Source organism: Narcine bancroftii, chromosome 2 (genome assembly GCF_036971445.1).
Source record: "Narcine bancroftii isolate sNarBan1 chromosome 2, sNarBan1.hap1, whole genome shotgun sequence".
NCBI lineage: Eukaryota > Metazoa > Chordata > Chondrichthyes > Torpediniformes > Narcinidae > Narcine > Narcine bancroftii.
The window spans coordinates 83174184-83195342 of record NC_091470.1 but is presented as its reverse complement, the minus strand read 5'-3'; the positions used below and the strand labels follow the sequence as shown (position 1 = coordinate 83195342).

General features: G+C 45.8%; 1 protein-coding gene across 1 annotated transcript in view; it reads right to left on the bottom strand.

Moving 5' to 3' along the window:
• Positions 1–21159, bottom strand: part of LOC138752890 (zinc finger protein DPF3-like) — an 88286-nt gene that overhangs the window by 6363 nt on the left and 60764 nt on the right. Inside the window, exons 9-11 of the mRNA XM_069915501.1 lie at positions 19669–19731; positions 18527–18655; positions 12138–12250 (exon numbers count right to left, since the gene is read on the bottom strand). Of these exons, the coding sequence (XP_069771602.1) occupies positions 12138–12250; positions 18527–18655; positions 19669–19731 (305 nt within the window). The remainder of the gene's footprint in view (positions 1–12137; positions 12251–18526; positions 18656–19668; positions 19732–21159) is intronic.

Genomic DNA, 21159 nt, shown 5'->3' with positions numbered 1-21159 from the left:
AAAAACTGCAGACTTGTAAATCTAAAAGCAGAAAATGTTGGAGATGCAGTGAGCAGATGACAACAGACTGAACATCTCAAGCTGCATATTTTTTTACCAGAGGTGGATCAAGCAATGATTCCAGTTGAAGAGACGTGGATGAGATGGAGAAAGCAGAGGGAATGTTGTGATTGGGAGGCAGGAGGTGGCTGAGGGAGAGTGTAAAGCCTGGCTTGTTGCAGTGGATGCAAGTGGAAATGAACGAGAAGAGGGGTGAAACGGTGCTGGAGTTGGGGATACGGAGCAGGGCAATTGGCTGAAAGGAGAAATAAAACCCAATGCATCTGTGGGGAGGGAGGGATGGGGAAGAGAGAGAGAGAGATGAGATGGGAAAGGAGGAAGAAACAAAAAAGTTAAATTGAGACACAAATTGCATAATTAACCCTTTTTCTGCTGGACAGGGCTGCTGTAGAGAGAGACAGTTTGTTTTACAGTTGGTTGATATTTTGTCATAACTAGCCCACCCTGATCCAAACTGTCTGGAGGTGTGACCACAGTATCTTGCTACCCATAACAATGAGCATTTCAATTCAATTCAGCTCTGAGGGCAGTAGGGAATGTCTCTGGCTGCAATGGGGACTCTGAGCTTCAGGAGTCAAAGAAGAAAGTCTGAAGATGCTGTGATGGCAGTTAATACACAAATGTGCTGGAGAAACCCAGGAGGTCCCGCAGCATCCATAGGAGGCATAGATATACAATCAACGTTTCGGGCTTGAGCCCTTCTTCAAGGTATGAGCGAAAAGCAAGCAGATGCCTAAATCAAAAGGCAGGGGTGGAGGGAATAAGGAGCAGGGGGGGGGGTGTGCACAGCCCAACAGCCAAGAGCCCATCAGTGGGCATGGATCGGAAGGCAGGAGGGGACAGCTGAGAATTGACCGAGGGAGTTGGGGTAGTTCTGTGAATGCAGACCTGGAGGGAAGGAAACAGAGGGATAAGGAAAGAGAGAGATAAGGAGGCCTAATGGAAATAAGAGAGATTGACATTAATGCCATCTGGTTGGAGGGTGCCCAGTTGGAATATAAGGTGCCGTTCCTCCAGTCTGCAGATTGCTCTCAGCCTGGCAGATGTGTCGGCACGGGAATGGGGCGAGGAATTGAAGTGGGTTGCCACTGCGAGATCCTGTGTGTCAGTAACATCAACTCTGATCTCTGTGCCTCCAAGTAAGCCAACACACTAAAAGGAACAGAGTTGTCCGATAACTCCACATCCTTCTAATTCCTTCCTATTGGTCCAAATGCTTTTTAAGTGTTGTAATTGTACCTGCTTCTACAGCTTCCTCTGGAAGCTCGTTCCAGATACAGATCACCCTCTGACTGAAATAGTTGCTCCTCAGGTTCCTCTTAGAATTCTCTGCTCCCACCTTAAATTTCTGCCCTCTTGTTCTAGAATCATGTGGATGCCCCTCTATGTACAGGTTGAGTACCCCATATCTGAAGACCTGAAAACTGAAAAGATTCAAAAACCAAATAAATGTTTTAACACTGGCATGACATCACAAGTTGAAAACATTCATTAGCTGACTTATCCATATGGGGCTCTGATGCTCTGTGGCCGCTATTTTGATAATAACAGAGAGGTCAGGCGTACAAAGATAGAGATGAAAATGGCAAAAAGGCCTGCAGATACCACTATGAAAAAGGAGGAAGCGTTTATGTTGGTCTATGGAACAGAAAGTCAAGCTGTCGGCAAAACTGGACCACGGTGTAAGTGTGAAACATCTTACAGAAGAGCATGGAACACCCACAATCAATGACTTAATTAACACTGCAGAGAAAGTGTTTATAGACAACATAGCGAAAATGTGTGAAGGATATACAGATTCTATCCCCAATGTGTATATGTACAGATTGTAGTGTAGGATGACTGTGATTGGCTGAGAGCGTAACCACACCTACTGGCAGGTCTTAAAGGATTGCTCCTAGCCAGACCAGGTCATTCTGAACTGGTCGACCTACTTGTGATATGCTCCAGTCACTTAGTTAATAAAAGCCTTGGTTTGGATCAACAAGTCTTTGGTTCTTTCAACGCGCTCTACAATTGACTTATTGAAGGACTAGAGCAGCGTGCATTCATAACAGGACAAGAAATCATGTCAGTGTTTGAAATCAAAAAGAGACTTCTGAGACAAAAACCATTGTTAACGAGGCAGGTGACACTGGAGGAAACATTGGAAAAAGCCGTCAAGAATTTCTAGTGTTTGGTGCTGCATTTGTCTTCTTTTGTAAGCTGAGATCAAGTTTTTTTTTGGTAAGTACCTGTACTAAACATTATTTCTTGTGAATTTTCCACTTGTGACATCATGTAAGCGCTCAAAGACCCTGTTGTTGTTTGTTACTGTTCAACCTGATACAGGTTTTCTGCTGACGTTACTGTGCTGCTTAGTTCCACTGTTCCAAAACTGATCCCAAGCATCTCAGATACAGGGTACTGTACTGGGTCCTTCTATAAGGTCACCATCAGCATCCGAGGCTCCAGAGATAAAGCCCCCAGCCTATTCAACCTCTCCCAATAACTCAAGCCCTCCAGTTCCAGCAATATCCTGGTGAATCTCTTCTGCACCCTTTCCAGTTTATTGACACCCTTCCTACAGCTGGGCGACAGGAACTGTACAGAGCATGGCCTCACCAATGATTTGTCCAGCTGCTGCACAATGACCCAACTTTCCTGCTCAGTCTTATTCGTGCCTCGCCTCTGCCCAGTGGTTCCTGATCCCTCTGCCCTCCTCTGCTACAGGATCCCATAACTTTCTCACACAGTCATACAGCAGAGGAATAGCTTACCACTGGCCATCAAGTACCTGCTTGGACCTCGGCCCAGCATGCCTTATTGACTCCTGTCCTCATCCACATGTTCTTCCAATGCTGTCTCCGCTATCCTCTCAGGCAGTGTGCTCCACGTTCCAACCATCCTCTGGTGAAAATGTCAGCTTCCTCAGCTCCCCTCTGCAACCTAACTTGCATCCTGCCATGGGGCAAGGTTACTTGCCGTATACCCTATCCCTGATACATAGAGATTTCCCCCCACCCTGCCTCCTCCACTCCAGTGAACACAAACCCTGCATCTCCAATCCTTTCTCATGAATGAGACTCACTATCCTGGGTAAGATTCTGGGATATCTGCATTGCATCCTCTCCAGTGCAACCTAGAGTGTGGAGACCTAAATGGACACAGTATGGCAGTCATGGCCTAACCATAATACGAGGAATACCATAATCTCCTCATTCTTATATTCCCTCTTATATTTCATTACCAATAAGTAGTAATTCTGCCTGGCCCGCAGGAGAAAGAATCTCAGGGTTGTATGTGATGTGCTCTGATACTAAATCTGAAATCTGAATTTGAAGTTTCTCCAAATCCATATCCCATTGCAAAGGCCATCATTTAACTAGCCTCTGTGACTGCTTTACAGTTTTCCTCTTTGTGTTCCTATTGGCCACAAATCTGCAAAGAAACTTTGGAAGTGTTTTCGAAAATCTCGAATCCTAATTTGCTGGAGCAAATGGGGTGATCAAATTCATGGGCAATTAAACTGGTTGTAGAGACATGGGGTGTCCGGAATTCATGGACTGAGAGTGTTGGGACAACAGGATCTTCAAGAGACATCTGGACAAGTTCTTGAAATATTAGAAACCACAGGGGTATCGACCAAGAGCTGAGAGGTGGGATTAGGTGCTCTGCTCAAGATTAGTGACGTTGCATAAGGTGGTGAATGCAGCTCAGAACATCACACAAACTTGTCTGCCCTCCACAGGCACCACCTAATGATGATGATAATTGTTTGTTGTCATACACACCAATGCCCGTCGGCCCCACATGGTTATAGCATCACAGTGAGATCCTCTCCTGCAAATATCTCCTCTTTGTTGACTCAGTGTAACCGCTCCAACCTACCGCTCATCACATTGAGTCACAAGAGTCATCCGTGAAAAGGAATGACCCATCCCTCCCTGGACACATTCTCTTCTAATCAGGGAGAAGGTCGGAGAATGGGAAATTGCACACCAGGGCGGTTTCTTCCCTGCATCCATCAGGCTCCTGAGTGAACCCTGCAGGAGTGCTCTCGTGCTGCCCTTTTGATCTTTTCACTGTAACTCTGTACTCTGTGATTGTGCTCTTACCCCTCCTCACCCTTACTTATGTATGCATGCCAGAGCTGACTTGCTGGACTGCTTGTGAAAGAACTTTTCTCCCTGCATCAGGTAGAAAGGCACCATGAACATGAAGGGTTCAGCAGGTCAAAATGTGGCAGCAGAAGACAGCCACAAAAACAAACGTAGCACTCCGCTTCAATTTCCTTTCATCAGACCGCGCTCCCCCTCAGATGCTGCCTGTCCTGCTGAGTGTTTCATTGGCACATTTTGGTTCAGTGCAAATAGCTTCAATTAGCTCTGACATTGACTGAACTCTCTGGCTGGGCTGCACAAATGAATTATTTTAAAAATTAGACATACAGCACTGTAACAGGCCAATTCAACCCTACGAGTCCGTGCTGTCCAATTTATAGTCCATTAACTTACACCCAGGGAACATTTTGAATGGTGGGAGGAAACTGGAACCCTTGGGGAAAACCCACGAGAACGTACAGACAGTGCGGGATTCAAACCCAGGTTCAGTCCCAATCGCTGGCACTGTAAAGGCACCTATACCAACCATATGGATTAACTTCTGGAGTCAAACGCATAACGTTGCATCTGGTTGTGATAAAATGTTATAATGAATTTCACTCCATCTGTTACTCAAATGAATACAGGTCTTAAAGAAGGAATCACAGAGGATGTACAAGAATTTTGACTGCAACACAGTCCCCTGCCCTCAGCCCTGTGGCACCGTGTCTGTTGCCCTTCAACTCACTGCTCCTCATGTGCTCTTCAAATTTGATGAGGGGATCTGCTCCCTACACTATCAGGCAGAGTTCCAGACACCCTCAGGATGTAAACATTCTTTCCACATCTTCCTTCTACTTCTTTCACCACTATGTTGAAACTCTTCCCGCGCTTTCTGATTCTCTGCAAAGGGAAACAGTCCCATTACGTACTAAAGCTCAGCCAAACCCCATCCCTACTCTCTTTGGTTTCAAAGGACACAACCCCAGCCACTTCAGTGTTCCCTCACACCTCCAATAATCCAGTCCTGGTCACATCTTTGCAAATCTCTGCACATTCGCCAGTGCAAAACACTGTTTTCCTGTAAGGTTCTGGTAACCTGAGAGGGAACTGGGCATGTCCCCGAGCTCTCGTACCATCTTTGACAGATGCACCATAAAATAGTATCCTGGCCAGATGTACCACAGAATGGTGCGGGAACTGCTCTGCCCAGGACCACAAGTAATTGCAGAGTTGCAAGCACAGCCCAGGCCACCACACAAACCAACCTTTCCGTCAATTCCCACTGTCTCAGGAAAGTGACCAGTATATTTGAGGACTTGTCCCATCCCAGTCACACTCTCATCTCCCCTCTTTCATCAGGCAAAAGATAAATGAATTTGAAAATCTGAACCTTTAGCTTCAAAAGTAGTTCTTTTCCTGCTCTCCTCACCCCACCATTTTGATTGGGCGCCTGCCAACATTTTGTTCATACATTGATGAAGGACTCAGGCCCTAAGTGATATATCTTTATCTTGGCTATATAAAGTATGCTGTTTGACCTGATGAGTTTCTCCAGCATGGTGTTTTTACTTATCCCTTTGGCCATCAGTTGTCTTACTTTTTCAGTAGTTTATTGAAAAAGACTCTTAAATGGGCCTCTCATTGATAAATGATGATGCCTCTTGCATTGTTAAGCCAGACTTTTTCCCATAAGATGTTACAACAGAGGAAGTGCACCAAAGGTTCCACTTTCTCAGCCCCCCCAGGGAACTTCAGCATGCCTCTTACCAATGTTTACAGATGAAATCAAAAAATGTATCACAGCTCGGTACAGGGACTGTTGTGCCCAAAGGAGAAACTGCAAAGACTCAGGCCATCCCACAAGCCACCTTCCCCTCCAATGACTCCATGTGTACCACCTGTGGCCTCGGGAAAGCTGCCAACAAGGACCCATCGCATCCAGGGTACACTCCCCACCATTTTGGGTGGAAAATACACGCAAACTTGGAAATACAAAGCTCCAGAATCAAAATTTCTTTTCTGCTGTGATGAGACTCTTAAATAGAACACTCACTGATAAAAACAGATCCTCTCGCACTGCTCAACTGTGCTTTACTCTGCATGCTGTATTGACTTTCTACATTTCCATACACCCTGCACTGTGTGCTTGTCCCTTTCTCTGCTCCCTGCCACTGTGTGGTTGTCCCTTTTCCTACACACTGCACTGTGTGTTTGTCCCTTCCCCTACACCCTGCACTGTGTGTTTGTACCTTTCCTTACACCCTGCACTGTGTGTTTGTACCTTCTGCTACACCCTGCATTGTGTGTTTGCCCCTTCCCCTACACCCTGCACTGTGTGTTTATCCCTTCCCCTACACCCTGCACTCTGTTTGTACCATCCCCTACACCCTGCACTGTGTATTTGTACCTTCCCCTATTCCCTGCACTTTTTGTCCCTTCCCCTACACCCTACACCCTACACTGTCTGTTTGTACCTTCCCCTACACCAGGGGTGTCAAACTCAAATTCACGGGGGGCCAAAATTAAAAACTTGGACTAAGTCGAGGGCCGAACTAAATATTTATTGAAAATTTTCAACAACATCTGCATGTTTTCTCTTCTTTCAACATATGTAATGTTAAACTTTAGGATATAACTTTAGGAGGATAATGTTACAGGTCAGGAGTAGGTAGCTCAAGTTCACCTGAGGGAAACATATTTGGTCCCTGTGAAGATGTAGTTAGCATTCACAGGCTGTGTCCATTTTGGCCTGCATCAGGACTCAGCATTTCCTGCTCACTCCTCAGGCTCTAGGTCTCTATTCACCCTCGACCCACCATCCCTCTACCTGACCAGTCCTTTGCCCAACCTCTACTCACCCCTCACTCCACTCGCTCTGCCTCTCCCCACCCCATCCTATACATGCCCCTCTCCTGCCTCTTCCCTCAACCTGTTCCTCCCTCTACCTGTCTTTCACCCTCTAATCACCCCTCCCCTACTCGCCCTGCCCCTCCCCTTTTACCTCTTCCCTATCCACCCCTCCTTCTACTCATTCCTCCCTCTAACTGCCCCTCGCACCACCATAACTTCCCCTGCCCATTACTCCTCACCTACACCCTCTGCCCACCCGCTTACCCACCCACTCAGGCCCAGCGCGCTGCCGATCAGCCTTTGTGGAACAGCGGGGGCCGTGCGCAGCCTGCCATGTCCGTCGCGCCGACAGGAAATCACAGGCGCTCGCCAATCCGCCGCACCACTCGACAGGTGGGAGAAGTGACTGGTTGTGCGGGGAGCCTTCCAACTGGCTTGCCGGCTGATGACATCGACAGACATCTCGTGTTACAATTTTGTTTTCCCCGTTCTCAAAGTTTGCACGTTCAACCTGCAACACTCTTGCTCCCTCCGCGTCCCGTGGATCTGATGCCTGGGTGTTGTTAGGATTCCCAGCAGAAGGTTTGTGGAACTTTACCATTCTGGATTCCTTTTTGAGAATATTCTGGCCATCTTTTAAGGGGGGTGGTTTTAGGGGGGAGGGGATAGTTAGGGGGTGGGGAAGGATGTGCAATGAAGGGGGAGGATGGTGGGGGTGACATTACCAAAAAACAGCATCGGCTCTCACTGCAGGGCGGGCCACCTCTAATACATTTTTGAAATGATCTTGCGGGCCAAATATAATTATATCGCGGGCCAAATTTGGCCCACGGGCCAGAGTTTGACATGTGTGCCCTACACCCTGCACTGTGTGTTGTACCTTCCCCTACACCCTGCACTGTCTGTTTGTACCTTTCCCTACACCCTGCACTGTGTGTTTGTCCCTTCCCCGACACTGTAGCACTGCTTCCTAGTCTGCTGTTCTATTGGTTTGGTGTTAATTTTCTCCCTAATCTGTGTATTTAGTACAGGATGCATCTTCTCTATTATTTTAAAGACTGTCATGACAAAGAAAATGTGAATGTTGTGCAGATAAAGAGCAAACTACTGAAAAAATAGGATGTCCATTGGCCAGACGGACAAGTAAAACCCAATGCTGGAGAAACTCAGTAGGTCAAAGAGCATACCTTATATAGCCATGATAAAGATGCATCACCAACATTTTGGACCTGAGCCCTTCATCAAGGTGTGAGCAAAATGTAGGCAGGCATTTGAATAAAATGTTGTTAGGTTGGAGGGGGTGGGAGTGGGAGGTGGGGGAGAGCAGAAGCCCACAGGCAAGAGGTAATAGGTAGATTGAAGAAGGATTGCGCTAAACAAGGGGAGTGAGAAATAGCTCTGTGAATAGAAGGATGGGTGTTGAGAGCTGGAGGAAGGACAGAGGGATGGGGAGAGAGAGAGAGAGAGAGAGAGAGGGATCAGAGAGTGGTCTAGCAGAAACCACAGAAGTCCATGTTAACACTCTGGATGGAGACTGGATGCTGCCCCTCCAATTCATTTGGCCGGGCCAGAAAGATAACCTGCATGTGTAGAGGGGAGGATGTGAGTAAGGTTTTAATAAAATCTTTCAGATGTTAATGACAATGTAGATGTGCTTAAGAGAAAAGGAGTATGAAATACTGGGTAAGGCAGCAAGTTTTTAAGGAATTTCGTATCTTTGAAAATGGATAAATTACCAGACCTCAATGTAAGTATCCCAGGGGGTTAAAGAATGCAATGCAACAGGACTGGTGCCAGGGGATTGGAGGATTGCTGAAGTCAGACCATTGTCTTAGGGAGGGAGAAATAGCAGTGAGAACACGTAATATTGTGCCACTCCTTTGGACTCTGTTCCCAGTGTGAACCTTCACCAAGAGAAACACAGGGTTATCAGCAAAAGGCAGCTGAAATTTCTTCAGGGAAGGAGGGATCTGGTAACATTTCTGACCCTCCCTGTTACCACCACAGAGATTTCAGTGAGGCAGTGGATCGTCACAAAGACTTGGAAGTGTAAGGCCCCATATGACAGAGAGAGATCAAAGAAGAATAAGGGTGTGGGATCCAAGTGGCAAATTGGTTCAAAATGGTCTCAGTTGGGGTGGAAGCAGAGGGTGATGGGCAACAGGAGTTTTGTATCGAGACATTTCTACTAGGGGGTGGTGTTAACAGACTCAGTACCCTGTCCTGGGTATGTTGATAATTTAGATCACAGTACAGGGGAAATGATGAAGGTGTTCATAGAATATAGAGAACAGTAGTATGACTGACCTCCTCATACCTATATAATGTCACCTGTCAGCCTCCCTTACTCCTGGGAAACAGTCCCAGGTACCCCTAATAACAGAAGCTTACCAGTCTCAGCAACTGCACCCTCTCTCGCCTAATCATATCGTATGGGAATGAGTACTGCAGACAAAGCTCTAGGTGTAGTCTCCTCAACATTCTGTACTTCTCGAATGTGACATCCCAACTCGTACTCAATACCCCGTTCATATTGTCATATGCTTTCTTCATCACCTTGTGTTATCACTTTCAGGGAAATGCGTACATGTACCCCTCAGTCCCTCAGTCCCTGGGGCCCTGTTAGTCATTAATCAAGGTCCTGCCTGGGTTAAACTTGCCAAAATCCATTATACTTGTCTCATTTAGCTTCCATCTGTTTCCCAGTTGGTCTACATCCCATTGCAGCTTGAACAACTCCCTTCACTGTCCTCCACACCAGCTGCATGGATGTTGTCCACAACATACTTATCGTACCACCTACATTCGCATCCAAATTGTTGGTATGGGTGATAAGTGTCTGTGGTCTCAGCACCAACCCCAGTTACACTGCACTGGTCACAAGGCTCTGATCTGAGTTTTTAAAAAATCCCTTCCCCACTGTCTTCTGACCCCTTCCACCATGCCAGTTCTGAACCCCATTGACCTGCTCACCATGCATCCCATGTCATCTGACCTTCTGGATCAGTTCACCAGGCATAGACAATGACTGCCACCCTGCCCTCAGCAATTACCTCTTCAACTAACTCAATCAAGTTTATGAGATGCGGTTCGATGACTCTGACTGAATCATAACTCCCGCCCAAGTTAAGACCAGAATTTGTTTGCCTCGACTTGCTTGCCGAGGCAAATCCAGATCCTCTCTTGTGCGCTGTACATACCCCAGAAAAGCAAGTACTCAGAGACAGCTCCATTAAATCAATTGGATTTGTCAGAATGAATTGTCCTTAAAAAAAAATCAAACGAGAATGCGAAGAGATGACTATTTTGATGCTTCCTTCCTCACAGGTGCCGACTGATCTGATGAAGGTTTCCACCATGTTCTGTTTTCATTATAGCCCTTGACAATTACTGTGCACATTTCTTTTTGGTATTTCCTTTCTTTCCCCCACCCCCTCTCCTTGCACAGTACAATAAGAAATGGACCCTTAGAAGCTAGCAGGCACTCAGTCCCTCGAGACCGTCCCCCCCTTTCAAAATGACTGCAGCAGATCTGCCAGATCGTGTAAAAAACGTATCTGCTTTCATCTTCAATGCTTCTAATGAATCTCCAGTAATGAGAACTCATTTGAGACTCTTCCACCAGGGAAAAAACATCTCTTGCCCCCTCAGAATTCCACCCTCTTGCGATGCCCCAAGTAGGACACAGAACCCAAACTATCAAGTGCAGGCAACTTAAAAGCAGGGCTTAAGGGGCTGGTTTTCCCGGACACAGACTCTTCCATTGCCTAGCCTCTGAGCAGAGACCCGCCAGGATGTCCCAGTAGGCGGGGACCTCAGGCAACAAGGACAACCCAGGTCTCACCCAGCTGGAACCCAGCTCAGTGTTCGAATGAGGAGATGGAGAAGGGGAGAGTTCATCGAGATCTCTTGTGGCCATCTGCATGCACAATTTAAGAAACAGGTTCAGGAGTCAGCTATCCGGCCCATCAAGCCTGTTCTGCCACTTGATAAGATCATGGCTGATCTGGCCCTGGACTCAGCCTGCTCCCTAAATCCTTAATTCCTCTATTCTTCCAAAATCATCTGAATGTTTAAAATACATTCAATAAGGTGGCCCCTACTGCTTCCCTGAGCAGAGAACAGATGACTCATTTCCAAGTTATCCACATGGCAACTCTGGCCCTGCTCCATCAGAGATTTTCACTTTGTCCCATCCAAATTCCCTGCAGCTTATAACCGACTTGTTTTCTCTTTATCCCAGTTCCCACCTTCATAGTTTCAACCTAAAAGCTCTAGTTATCTCCCTGGCTTGCTGAATATTTCCAACATTTTAATTTCGAGCTTCCAAACTTGACATTTGTTATGATTCTCAAGGTTGGGGGCTCGGTTGTCAGGGAACACGATGGGGTTATCTGTTAGTGCCATGCTATTACAGTGTCAGTGACCCAGGTTTGAATCTGTCACTGTCTGAGAGGAGCTTGTACATTCTCCCTCTGTCTGCATGGGTTTCCTCTGGGTGCTACTGTTTCTCCCACGCTAGTAAATTAATTGATCACATGGGTGTATTTGGGGGGCGCAGTCTCGTGGGCCAGAAGGGCCTGTTACTGCTCTGTACCTCTAAATTTAAAATTAAATAAAAATTAAGACCCATGTGGGATAAACAATTCAGTTTGTTTTTTTTTTGCTCTAAAAAACATCAAAATTAACATATTTCTATAAAATTCCAGCCTTAGCTATTTAACAAAGTTCAGTTTTAATAATTGTCAAAGACTCACTCAAAGATACGCTATAGGATATTTGGGAAACTTCAAGCAGCATCAGTGGTGGGAAAGAGTGGTCGAGCTGAATTCCTCGGCTGCCCATTCTTTCTCTCCCACTATTGCTGAATTCCTCCAGCATATTGGTCCAAAACATTCTCAATTGCTGCAAGGTTAAAAGGTCTGGGTGGAATAATTATTCATCCAGACTGATCATTTCCTTAATCTAGGGGATGGTAATCAACTCATCCCAACCACCTTAGAGCAAACCTTGCAAGAAGCTGGATCTCCACTGTCAACAATAATTAAACTCATGGGGCATCACCACAAGATAAACGATTTCCAATCAAACTGTGCTTTATTCATATGTTAGAGATGATGGACAGGTAAAAAAAAAACTTACGTCATTCTCAGATGTCCCACACAGGCTACAGGATTTGCACTCAATACATTGCCAGTGATAGGTTTTCACAGCTGCAGTCATATTTATTGTGAACTGCAAACAGGTGGGGTGACCTGAAGGGATGTAACAAATAGGAGACCTTTATTCATCACTTCCTGAGTCGCAGAGAGAGAGGGGGTTGGAGAGAATGGGGGTGGGGGGGAGGGAGAGAGCAGAGCGAGGTGAGAAGTTTGGGGAGACATAAAAATGGGGGAGAGGGAGATGGGGAAAGAGGTAGAATGTGGAAAAGGGTTATGGAGAGAGAGGAAAGGAGAGGGTAAAGAGGGAGAGGGGACAGAGAGGGTAAATGAGGGAGAGGGGAATGGAGAAGGTAATGAGGGAGAGGGGAAAGGAGAAGGTAATGAGGGAGAAGGGACAGAGGGTAAATGAGAGAAAGGAGAAGGTAATGAGGGAGAGGGGAAAAGAGAGTAATGGGGAGAGGGGGAAGAAAAGTTCTGGAGAGAGAGCATCAGAAAGGGAAAGAGTGAAAGGAAATGTGTTTAAAGGGAGAGAGGGTGGGGGAAAAGAGGAGCGACAGGGAGGAGTGGATCAGGAGTGGGATGGTCAAGGGGGAGAAGATCTGCAAGGGCTGGTCAGGAGAAGATAGGGCTAGAAGTGGGAGATGGAGGGTCAGTGTGATCATTAGTGGAATGACAGGGAAGTGAGGGTCAGGGGCTCATGAGGGGATAAAGGGCTGGGAGAAAATTAGGGGTAGAATGTCACAGGTGGGAGATGGCCAGATTTGAACAGGTCAGGTGGGGGGGGGGGGTCAGGGTTGGAGGTGATGGGGATGGTGTAAAGGGAGAGAGGGTACTGGAGTGTGGAGAGGGTGCGGGAGGAAGTAGAAGGTGAGGGAGGATGGGAGAGGTGATCAGGAGGGTTCGGGGAGAGAGGATCGGGGTGGTGATGGGGAGGGCTCAGGGGAGAGAGGGTTATGGTTATGGATGGAGATGATGGGGAGTGTTCAGGGGAGAGAGGAATAAGACAGCCAGAGGATGGAGAGGGAGGGAGGGGTGCAATGAGAGGGATGGCAGCTCAAGGGGGTCAGAGAGTAAGAGGGCAGATAGAAAGGGACAGAGAGGAAAAAGTGCAAACTGCATTATGAAGGGCAGTAAAAGGTGGTGGAGGGTGAAAGAAGGGGGAAGGGGTTATAGGAGATGAGAGGAGGAGAGGGTGCAGGAGTGGGTAGAGGGTGCGAGCGAGATGCAGGGGAGGGGAGAAGGTGAGGACATGGGAGAGGGTGCGGATGAGGATAGAGGTGCGGGGGAGGACGAGTGGAGAGGGTGTAGACAAGGATAGAGGGTGAGGATGAGGGGAGAGGGTGCGGACAAGGATAGAGGGTGTAGGAAGTGGGGCGAGGGCGCGGACGAGGGAGAGGGCGCAGAGGAGGGGGTAGGAGAGGAGAGATTGCGGAAGAGGGGAGAGGGTGCGGAGGAAGGGAGAGAGTGTGGAGCAGGGGAGAGGTTGCTGGGGAGGGAAGAGTTATGGGGGGATGGATGACAGGAGTTGGGATGAAGAATAGAAGGTTGAGATAGGAGAAGCAGTGGAGGGAGAGAGGGATGGAAGAAGTGATTGAGTAGAGTAAAGGGTGCAAAAGGGAGAGATGGTGTGGAAGAAACTAGGGATGGAGGAGAAAGATTAAAAGAAGTCAAAAATCCTGTGTGGATGAGATTGGAACCCCCCCTCACCCAGGGAAGAATAGTCTAATAATGGGGCAGGGTGGGGAGGGGGAGGGAGAGAGAGGGTGGGTGTAGAAAAGGAGAAAACGTCAGATTGAGACACAAAATTAAATCTAATTGCATAATTAACCCTTTCGCTGCTGGGTAGGGCTGCTATGTGGAGCACATGTCTGCTGTTACAATATTGTAACAATCTCTAGCTGTAACACCAGTTCTGCAATACTGTCCACCCCAATATTAATTGTAAATGCAAATTAAATACAGGAAGTATTAAATTCTAAAAGCCACAACAAAGAAATTGGACACAATGCTGGACCATTCTGCAATTTATTTTTCTAACAAATAAAAATTTCATAAGCTCAGCAGCATTTTAATCCACTTTATAAAGAACTTTTTTTTTACATTTAACATTGTACAACAAACAATACCATCCACTTGATGGTGACAAAACCATAACTTTGTCACAATAGATCGAGGAAAGAGTTACAGCAAATTACGGCCGAACTAATTAATAAATGGAAAGTCAGACTAGATTTCCAGACAGGCAATACACAAACCTGACACTTACCACATCCACTTGCAGCATTCCTAATGAGATTCAATCAAATGGCTTTGACAACAAAACTGAGCAGAGTTGATTTGTTTCTACGAGTTCATCTGGCGCACCAGCCATCACATTCACCATTAAAAGTTAGGCCACTGGTTTCCAAGGAAATAAAATAGCTGGATAAAAACAGTTTTGTCAAACTAGCAAATATAGGCAAATATGATCACTTATTCCTCTGCAACTGGCCCCTCCCTCTGCCACGAATTCTCAAGCCCAGACTCTAAGGAGGCTTCCGAGTCGTTCACAGTGCAGTCTTCCTTCACATTTCACATACTCAATGGATTTGCTGAGGCTGGGTCACATGAATGAGGAGCTGGCAGGCAAAATGCTAGTGGTAACGTGGTCATAGTTCTTCCCTCTCTCCTCTCCTCTCCTCCCTGGGCTGGCCTGCAGTGACCACTGTCATCTGGAAAGCTCTGGTGAAGAAGGGTAGAGGAGAGCTGTTTGTTTAGAAGACTGCATGGCTCTTAAAGTCTTGTTACTGCTCAAAGTTTGAGGCATTAATTAGTTTTAAAACAATTTGGCTGTAACTTTATTACAGAAATATATCACCAGCTCAGCAATCTCAACAAGTGCTCCAAAAAGGGGCAAGAACTTATTGATCCTAATCATGCAATTTGGCAACACATTATTAAATTTAAAGCAATTTAAGACAAAACCGCGCTCACTTACCTTGCAAGGACACTGATGACTTCTTTTCAAGTTAACAGGACCAAAATTTGGTGCGGTCATTACAATTGTCCAGACAGAATATGTGTCCTTCACCAAATGCAACCCTGGACGACGCCAGAGCAATTCAGCTGAATGAAAGGGTCAACAGAAGGAGGAGCCCCTGGAGGTGGGCTTCAAAAGGAAAATTAAAACCGCTTCTTCTGCCTTCGCTGCCAGAAAGACTTAGAACTGCAGTTGTGAAAGACGAGGATTGGAGATCACATTTCCCCTGGCGACGAGGTCCAATGGCGAATGTGGGGCCAGAGATCACCCACACGGGGGCGGGGGGGGTAAGCTGGGGAGGGGGGCTGGGGAGGGGGAAAGGAGCTGACTTGAGACTATTGCACTGGGCCAGGATAAAGTCAGTCAGCCCTGCTTGCAGCTCCTCAGGTTCACCATCCCCTCTGATCCACTCATTCAACGTCAATCAAATGTCTTTGTGTTCTTAAAAAAGATCCCGAGTCAAAAGTATTCCTGATCATCTTCAGAGAGACAGATTCTCTTGCTTTACTGATGAAATGATTAAAAGTATCAACTCTGCTCAGTCTCACAAAAGGGGTGGGATTCAGCAGGAACGTTTTGGCTGCAAACGCCATCCACTGTTGTCAACACCATTCATTGAATCTTGCCCGAATGGATTGGTGTGTTTTGTGAGCGCTAGCAGGTACTTCCCCACAATCGCGTTATCTAGCCGCTGCACTTGTGATTTGCATCATTACTAGCGGGTGAGTGGGCACTTTTGTTTGATAGCAGTTCGTCGATATCATCGTCGTCAAAGCCGTTAAACGTGGACGCGTCACTTTCAGGTGATGCAGCGAACAAGTCCTCTGCACTGCGCAAGTCCAGCTCCTTAACGCCTCCTTGTCCAAAATAAGCTAACATGTATGATGATGTACATATCAGCACAGGGGTTCAGCAATATTGTACACACACGCACACATGCACACAATGAAAAATAAAATTCAATCATAGATCCACTCTAAACACATTATATCTAACCTAGCACAACCCTCCAAGCTCTTAACTTCAACCCCTGCTATGTGTGTGTTACTGATCAGTCAGCGAAAGGGTTAAAATCTAACCGTGAGAGAATAAAACAAACACATATGGATCATCACATTCAAGGTTGGTTTGGATTCATTTGGAAAATTCAAACAAATCGAACACATTTTTTTAAACATGGATTTCAAACCACAGCCAGTTTGCCGTATAAATGTTACAGACACAAACTAAGCCATTTTTAAAATTCATTGTATCTAGACAAAGGGATGGTAAGAATTCACAATAACCCAAGGATATTAAAATGTTTCATGATACTAGGATATCTCAGCCTGTTCAAAAAACTGGTGTTTCTTTTTAAATAAAGACTTCTGCCAATTTAATCTAAACAGAGTTGGTCATAGAGTGTGAACGACGTCCAAACAGAGTGACTTTTAACACAAACGTACATCTTGAACATTCTCAATTCTCTTTTTCTCCCTCTCTGGCTAATTGGCCAAGATATGTTCTGAATGTTCGATAGGCTTTGGGCTGTTATTTTTTTATTTCCTCTTCCATGCCTTAAGTTAGGATGTACAATCAAAACTCATACTCATCTAAATGAAGTTACAGCATTTGACATGTACACTCCCATTAGCAATTTGAAGAGGAAAGTGATAAGAGATTTTTTTTAAACTTGCCTTTATATAGAGCCTTTATAACCAATCAGATACAACTATGATCCAGGAAACATGGGAACAGATCCAGACCACAAATTGCAAACAACATGATCACATGGCACATTTCAGGAATGCTGACTGAGAAGTAATAATTGCCTAAACAGAACAATAATTTCCCCATTCCTTTTCAAAACTGTGCCAAGAAGCCTCTTGTTTCCACCCCAAGGACAGACTGGACCCTTGGCCAGCACGTACCCCTTCTCCTGTCTGCCACCAGCTGACAACTGGCTCAGCAGCCCTGCACTCCCTCGGTACTGAAATGCAGCATTTGCCTGGCCCTGGGCTGTCTCAGACATTGGCTGTGAATTTGAGGAACAGTAACCCACTGCAACCCACTCCATGAGCCACAGGTCACACAAGCATCCTAAAGAAACAATCAAAGGGGATTTGCTTTCAGTTTTAACCCTGTTTTAGATTTACATCTATATATTATTGTCTCGTGTACCAAGGTGAACTGACCAGTTCACTTTTGTATCACTCAAAGGTTTTGAAAGAGTTGCCCACAGAATAGGTAGGAGGTGGAGGGAGAGATGGGTGAGTCTAATTTAAAAATAATGACTTTATATTAACTTAGGCTTTGGTACAATTTTAATTAAAATTCTCATCATTTTCACTGCCGTCTTCAATGTGTGGATCTAATGAAGAAACAAAATGAGGAGATAACCACAAGAATTCTGGTTGGACTGCATCAAGGATGAAACCAAGCTGAGGTGTGTTGTGCATGGCATCCCACCCAGTCCCACGGGATGGGGATGTAGGTGCCACTAACTGTTGAACAGTCATTAAACACTCCAATGTTGAGGCTCAAACACTCTGCTCCCTGGGCTGGGTTGGGGGTGGTGGGGGAGGACTCAGCAGGTCAGGCGGCGTCCATGGAGGGAAATGGTCAGCCACCGACTTGGGCCAGGACCCTTCCTCGAGACTCCTAAAGCACTTGCTGATCACTTCTCTCTGTACTGACAATAACCACACCAGCAGTGCGAGTATAAGACAGCTTTAATAAACTAATATGTACACTAAGAGGTCTTGTCTCTCTGCAAGATGAACCTGGAAGGCTAGACTGTAGCTCTGGACTGCTTTATATACAAGGTCACCAGGATGACCCCTGGTGACCTAGTGGTGTAATTACATATCACCACACATGGATGGTGTCTGTCCCACTGAGTCCCCCCCCTCAGCTTCTCTCTGTTTCATCGAGGTTCCTGCATTCTATAGTTTGTGGGTTGCTTTGCTGGTTCTTAGTTTAAGTGTAACTAGTGTTTCATTAAATGCAGTTTTCAAAGATGCATTAGAAAAATTTTAAGTCCAATTGCCTTGAGGTTTAATTTCCAAACTCGGATGCTTATTCAGTTTAATGTCTTGCTGGTCTCTGGTTGGTCTCTGCATTAAGTTAATTATTAACACCGCTTCTGCTCAGATACTGTTCTAAATTCAGAGTAGCTCTTCAGTTTAACAATAGCTCCACTCACTCTCCCCTCAGGGTACTAAGTATTCACCCAGCACCAGGACGTGTTTTCCAGAACCCCAGGTCACCAGGCATCTAAAAAGAATGCCAAGGTCTGATCCAATCAGTCACTGTTTTAGATCAATTTCACACATTGAGGGTTAAAGTCCATTTGATAATATTCCACCTACCAGAACGTCCGCAATCAGAGCACGAGACCAGCTCCTCGGCCCTGCCTGTCTTCTTGTTCATGTTCGACCCACCAAGGCAGAAGTCACAGTAGTTGTTGGAGACGATCACCCCATCTGGGGCCTTCTCAGCTGTGCAGAGATCAGACACTGAATTAGGGAGGGGTCCACAAGCAAGCAAATAAAACACAGAATTAGTTAAATCCTCGAACCTAAAGAAACTCTCATGTTTATTCATGCTTGCTGCACTACGCTCATGGAAAATTGAAGGCAAAGGGAAAAGGGGGCATCAAATGCTACAAATTTAATACTTCCACTTAGGTTCAAGTTTATTATCATTTGAATGTACATCTACAACCAGTCAAAATAACACCTCTGGACCAAGGTGCACACACATACACACACAATGCACAGCACCTAATAATCATGTATACCCATAAAGATAAAATTTTAAATATTTATATGGATGGCATGGTTGACGCAACACCTTTACAGCACCAGCGATTGGGTCCGGACCGAGGTTCGAATCCCACACTGTCTGTAAGGAGTTTGTAGGTTCTCCCTGTATCTGTGAAGGTTTTCCCCGGGGGCTCCAGTTTCCTCCCACCGTTCAAAATGTACTGGGGGGGGGGGTGTACTGTAGGTTAATGGGGTGTAAATTGGGATGAATTGGCCTGTTACAGTGTTGTATGACTAAATATATAAATATTTTGGGATGATTCACTCAGTTACAGGATACCATTATCAATCTCACAGCCTGCGGGAAGAAACCTGATAGTCTTCGTTTTGATGCTCCTGTACCTCTGCCTTGATGGTAAAGTGCATTACTGGTTCATGATTCCACAGGTGGTGGCAGCTCACTGGAAATTTTCCTGGTGACCTTCTTTGGGGAGGGGGAGGGGTGGTTGGGGAGGTGTGGGTGATGATGTTTTGATGGCAAGGACAAAATCTGCCCCAAGGAAGCACTGCCTAGCAGTCGGAGCCAGGATCAGGAACCCGATTTGAATTCTTCCACTCCCAATGCCCAGGTTCCTGGGGAAGAAGGCTACATGGTCTCTGCTGTCAGGCCATCTCATGCTCGGTCCCAACACAGACCTGTGCATCTTGCCCACACGGATTAACATGAGAGCTCAGTGCAGCATTACCTCTGGAGTCCTCCGATGTTCTGCTCTTGCTTCTGCTCCTATTTGGCACAGTCACACTGCTCCCTGCTGATGCAAAAACATGGTGTCAGTTTGTGCAAGTGACCTTCACCCCCACCCCCCACCCCCCCCCCATCCCCCTCATCTGCCAGATACCTTGACTGGTGACCCATCCACATTAAGAGGAGTAAGCCCGGCATTCTCAACTCACAATACCTTAATGTCAAGAACTACTGACGTTGTTTATGTAGCACCATCAATATGTTTTATGGGAGCAGACACAAAGACTAGACGCTGAACCACAGACCACTGTAGGTGGCCTAAAGCCTGGTCAAGGGTGCAAAGAAAATCTGAGGTGCGTTTGCCTTAAGAGGAGACACGTAGGAAGGGAACTGCAGGGAGAACATACAGTGTCCTCCATTATGTTTGAGACAAAGACACTTTTTTCCTTTATTTGCCCCTGTGCTCCACAGTTTTAAATTTGTATCATACAATTTACATGTAATTAAAGTGCAAATTCCAGATTTTATTCCAGGTTATTGGTGTTCATTTTTGTTTGACCATGAAGAAATTACAGCATTTTTTATACATTGTCCCCTCATTTCAGGGCACCATAATGTTTGAAATATTTAGCTTCACAGCTGTTTGAGATTACTCGGGTATGTTTAATTGTTTCATTGGTGCAGGTATAAGAAAGCTAGGCTCACTTCTAAGGTTTTGATCACCTTTGGAGTCTGTAGTTGCTATTTTTCAACATGAGGACCTGAGTTGCGTCAATGAAACTCAAAGAAGCCATTATGAGGCTGAAAAATAAGAATAAAACAGTAAGAGGCATCGCCCAAACCTTAGGATTTACAAAACCAACAGTTTGTAACATCATTAAGAAGAAGGAGCATCCTGGTGAGCTCAGTAATTGCAAAGAAACTGTTTGGCCAAGGAAGATCTCCACTGCTGATGACTGAGGAATTCTCATCATAATGAAGAAAAATGCCTATCCGACAGATCAGAAACACTCTTCAGGAGGCAGGTGTGGATGTGTCGACGATACTGTCCGCAGAAGACTTCATGAACAGAAATACAGAGGCTATACTGCAAGATGCAAGCCTCTAGTTAGACACAGAAACAGGATGGACAGACTACATTCTGCCAAGAAGTATTTAAAAGAGCCTGCAAAATTCTGGGAAAAGATCTTGTGGACAGATGAGACTAAGATTAACCTGTATCAGAGGGATGGCAAGAGCAAAGGGTGGAGATGTAAAGGAACTGCTCAAGATCCAAACCATACCACCTCATCTGTGAAACATGGTGATGGGGGTGTTATGGTTGCCACAGGTACTGACGCACTTATCTTCATTAATGATGTAACTGCTGATGGCAGGAGCCAAATTAATTCTGAGATGTATACAATCAGTTCAGGAAAATGCCCCCAAACACTTTGGATGGTGCTTCATCCATCACCAAGACAATGATCCCAAACATACAGCGAAAGCACAA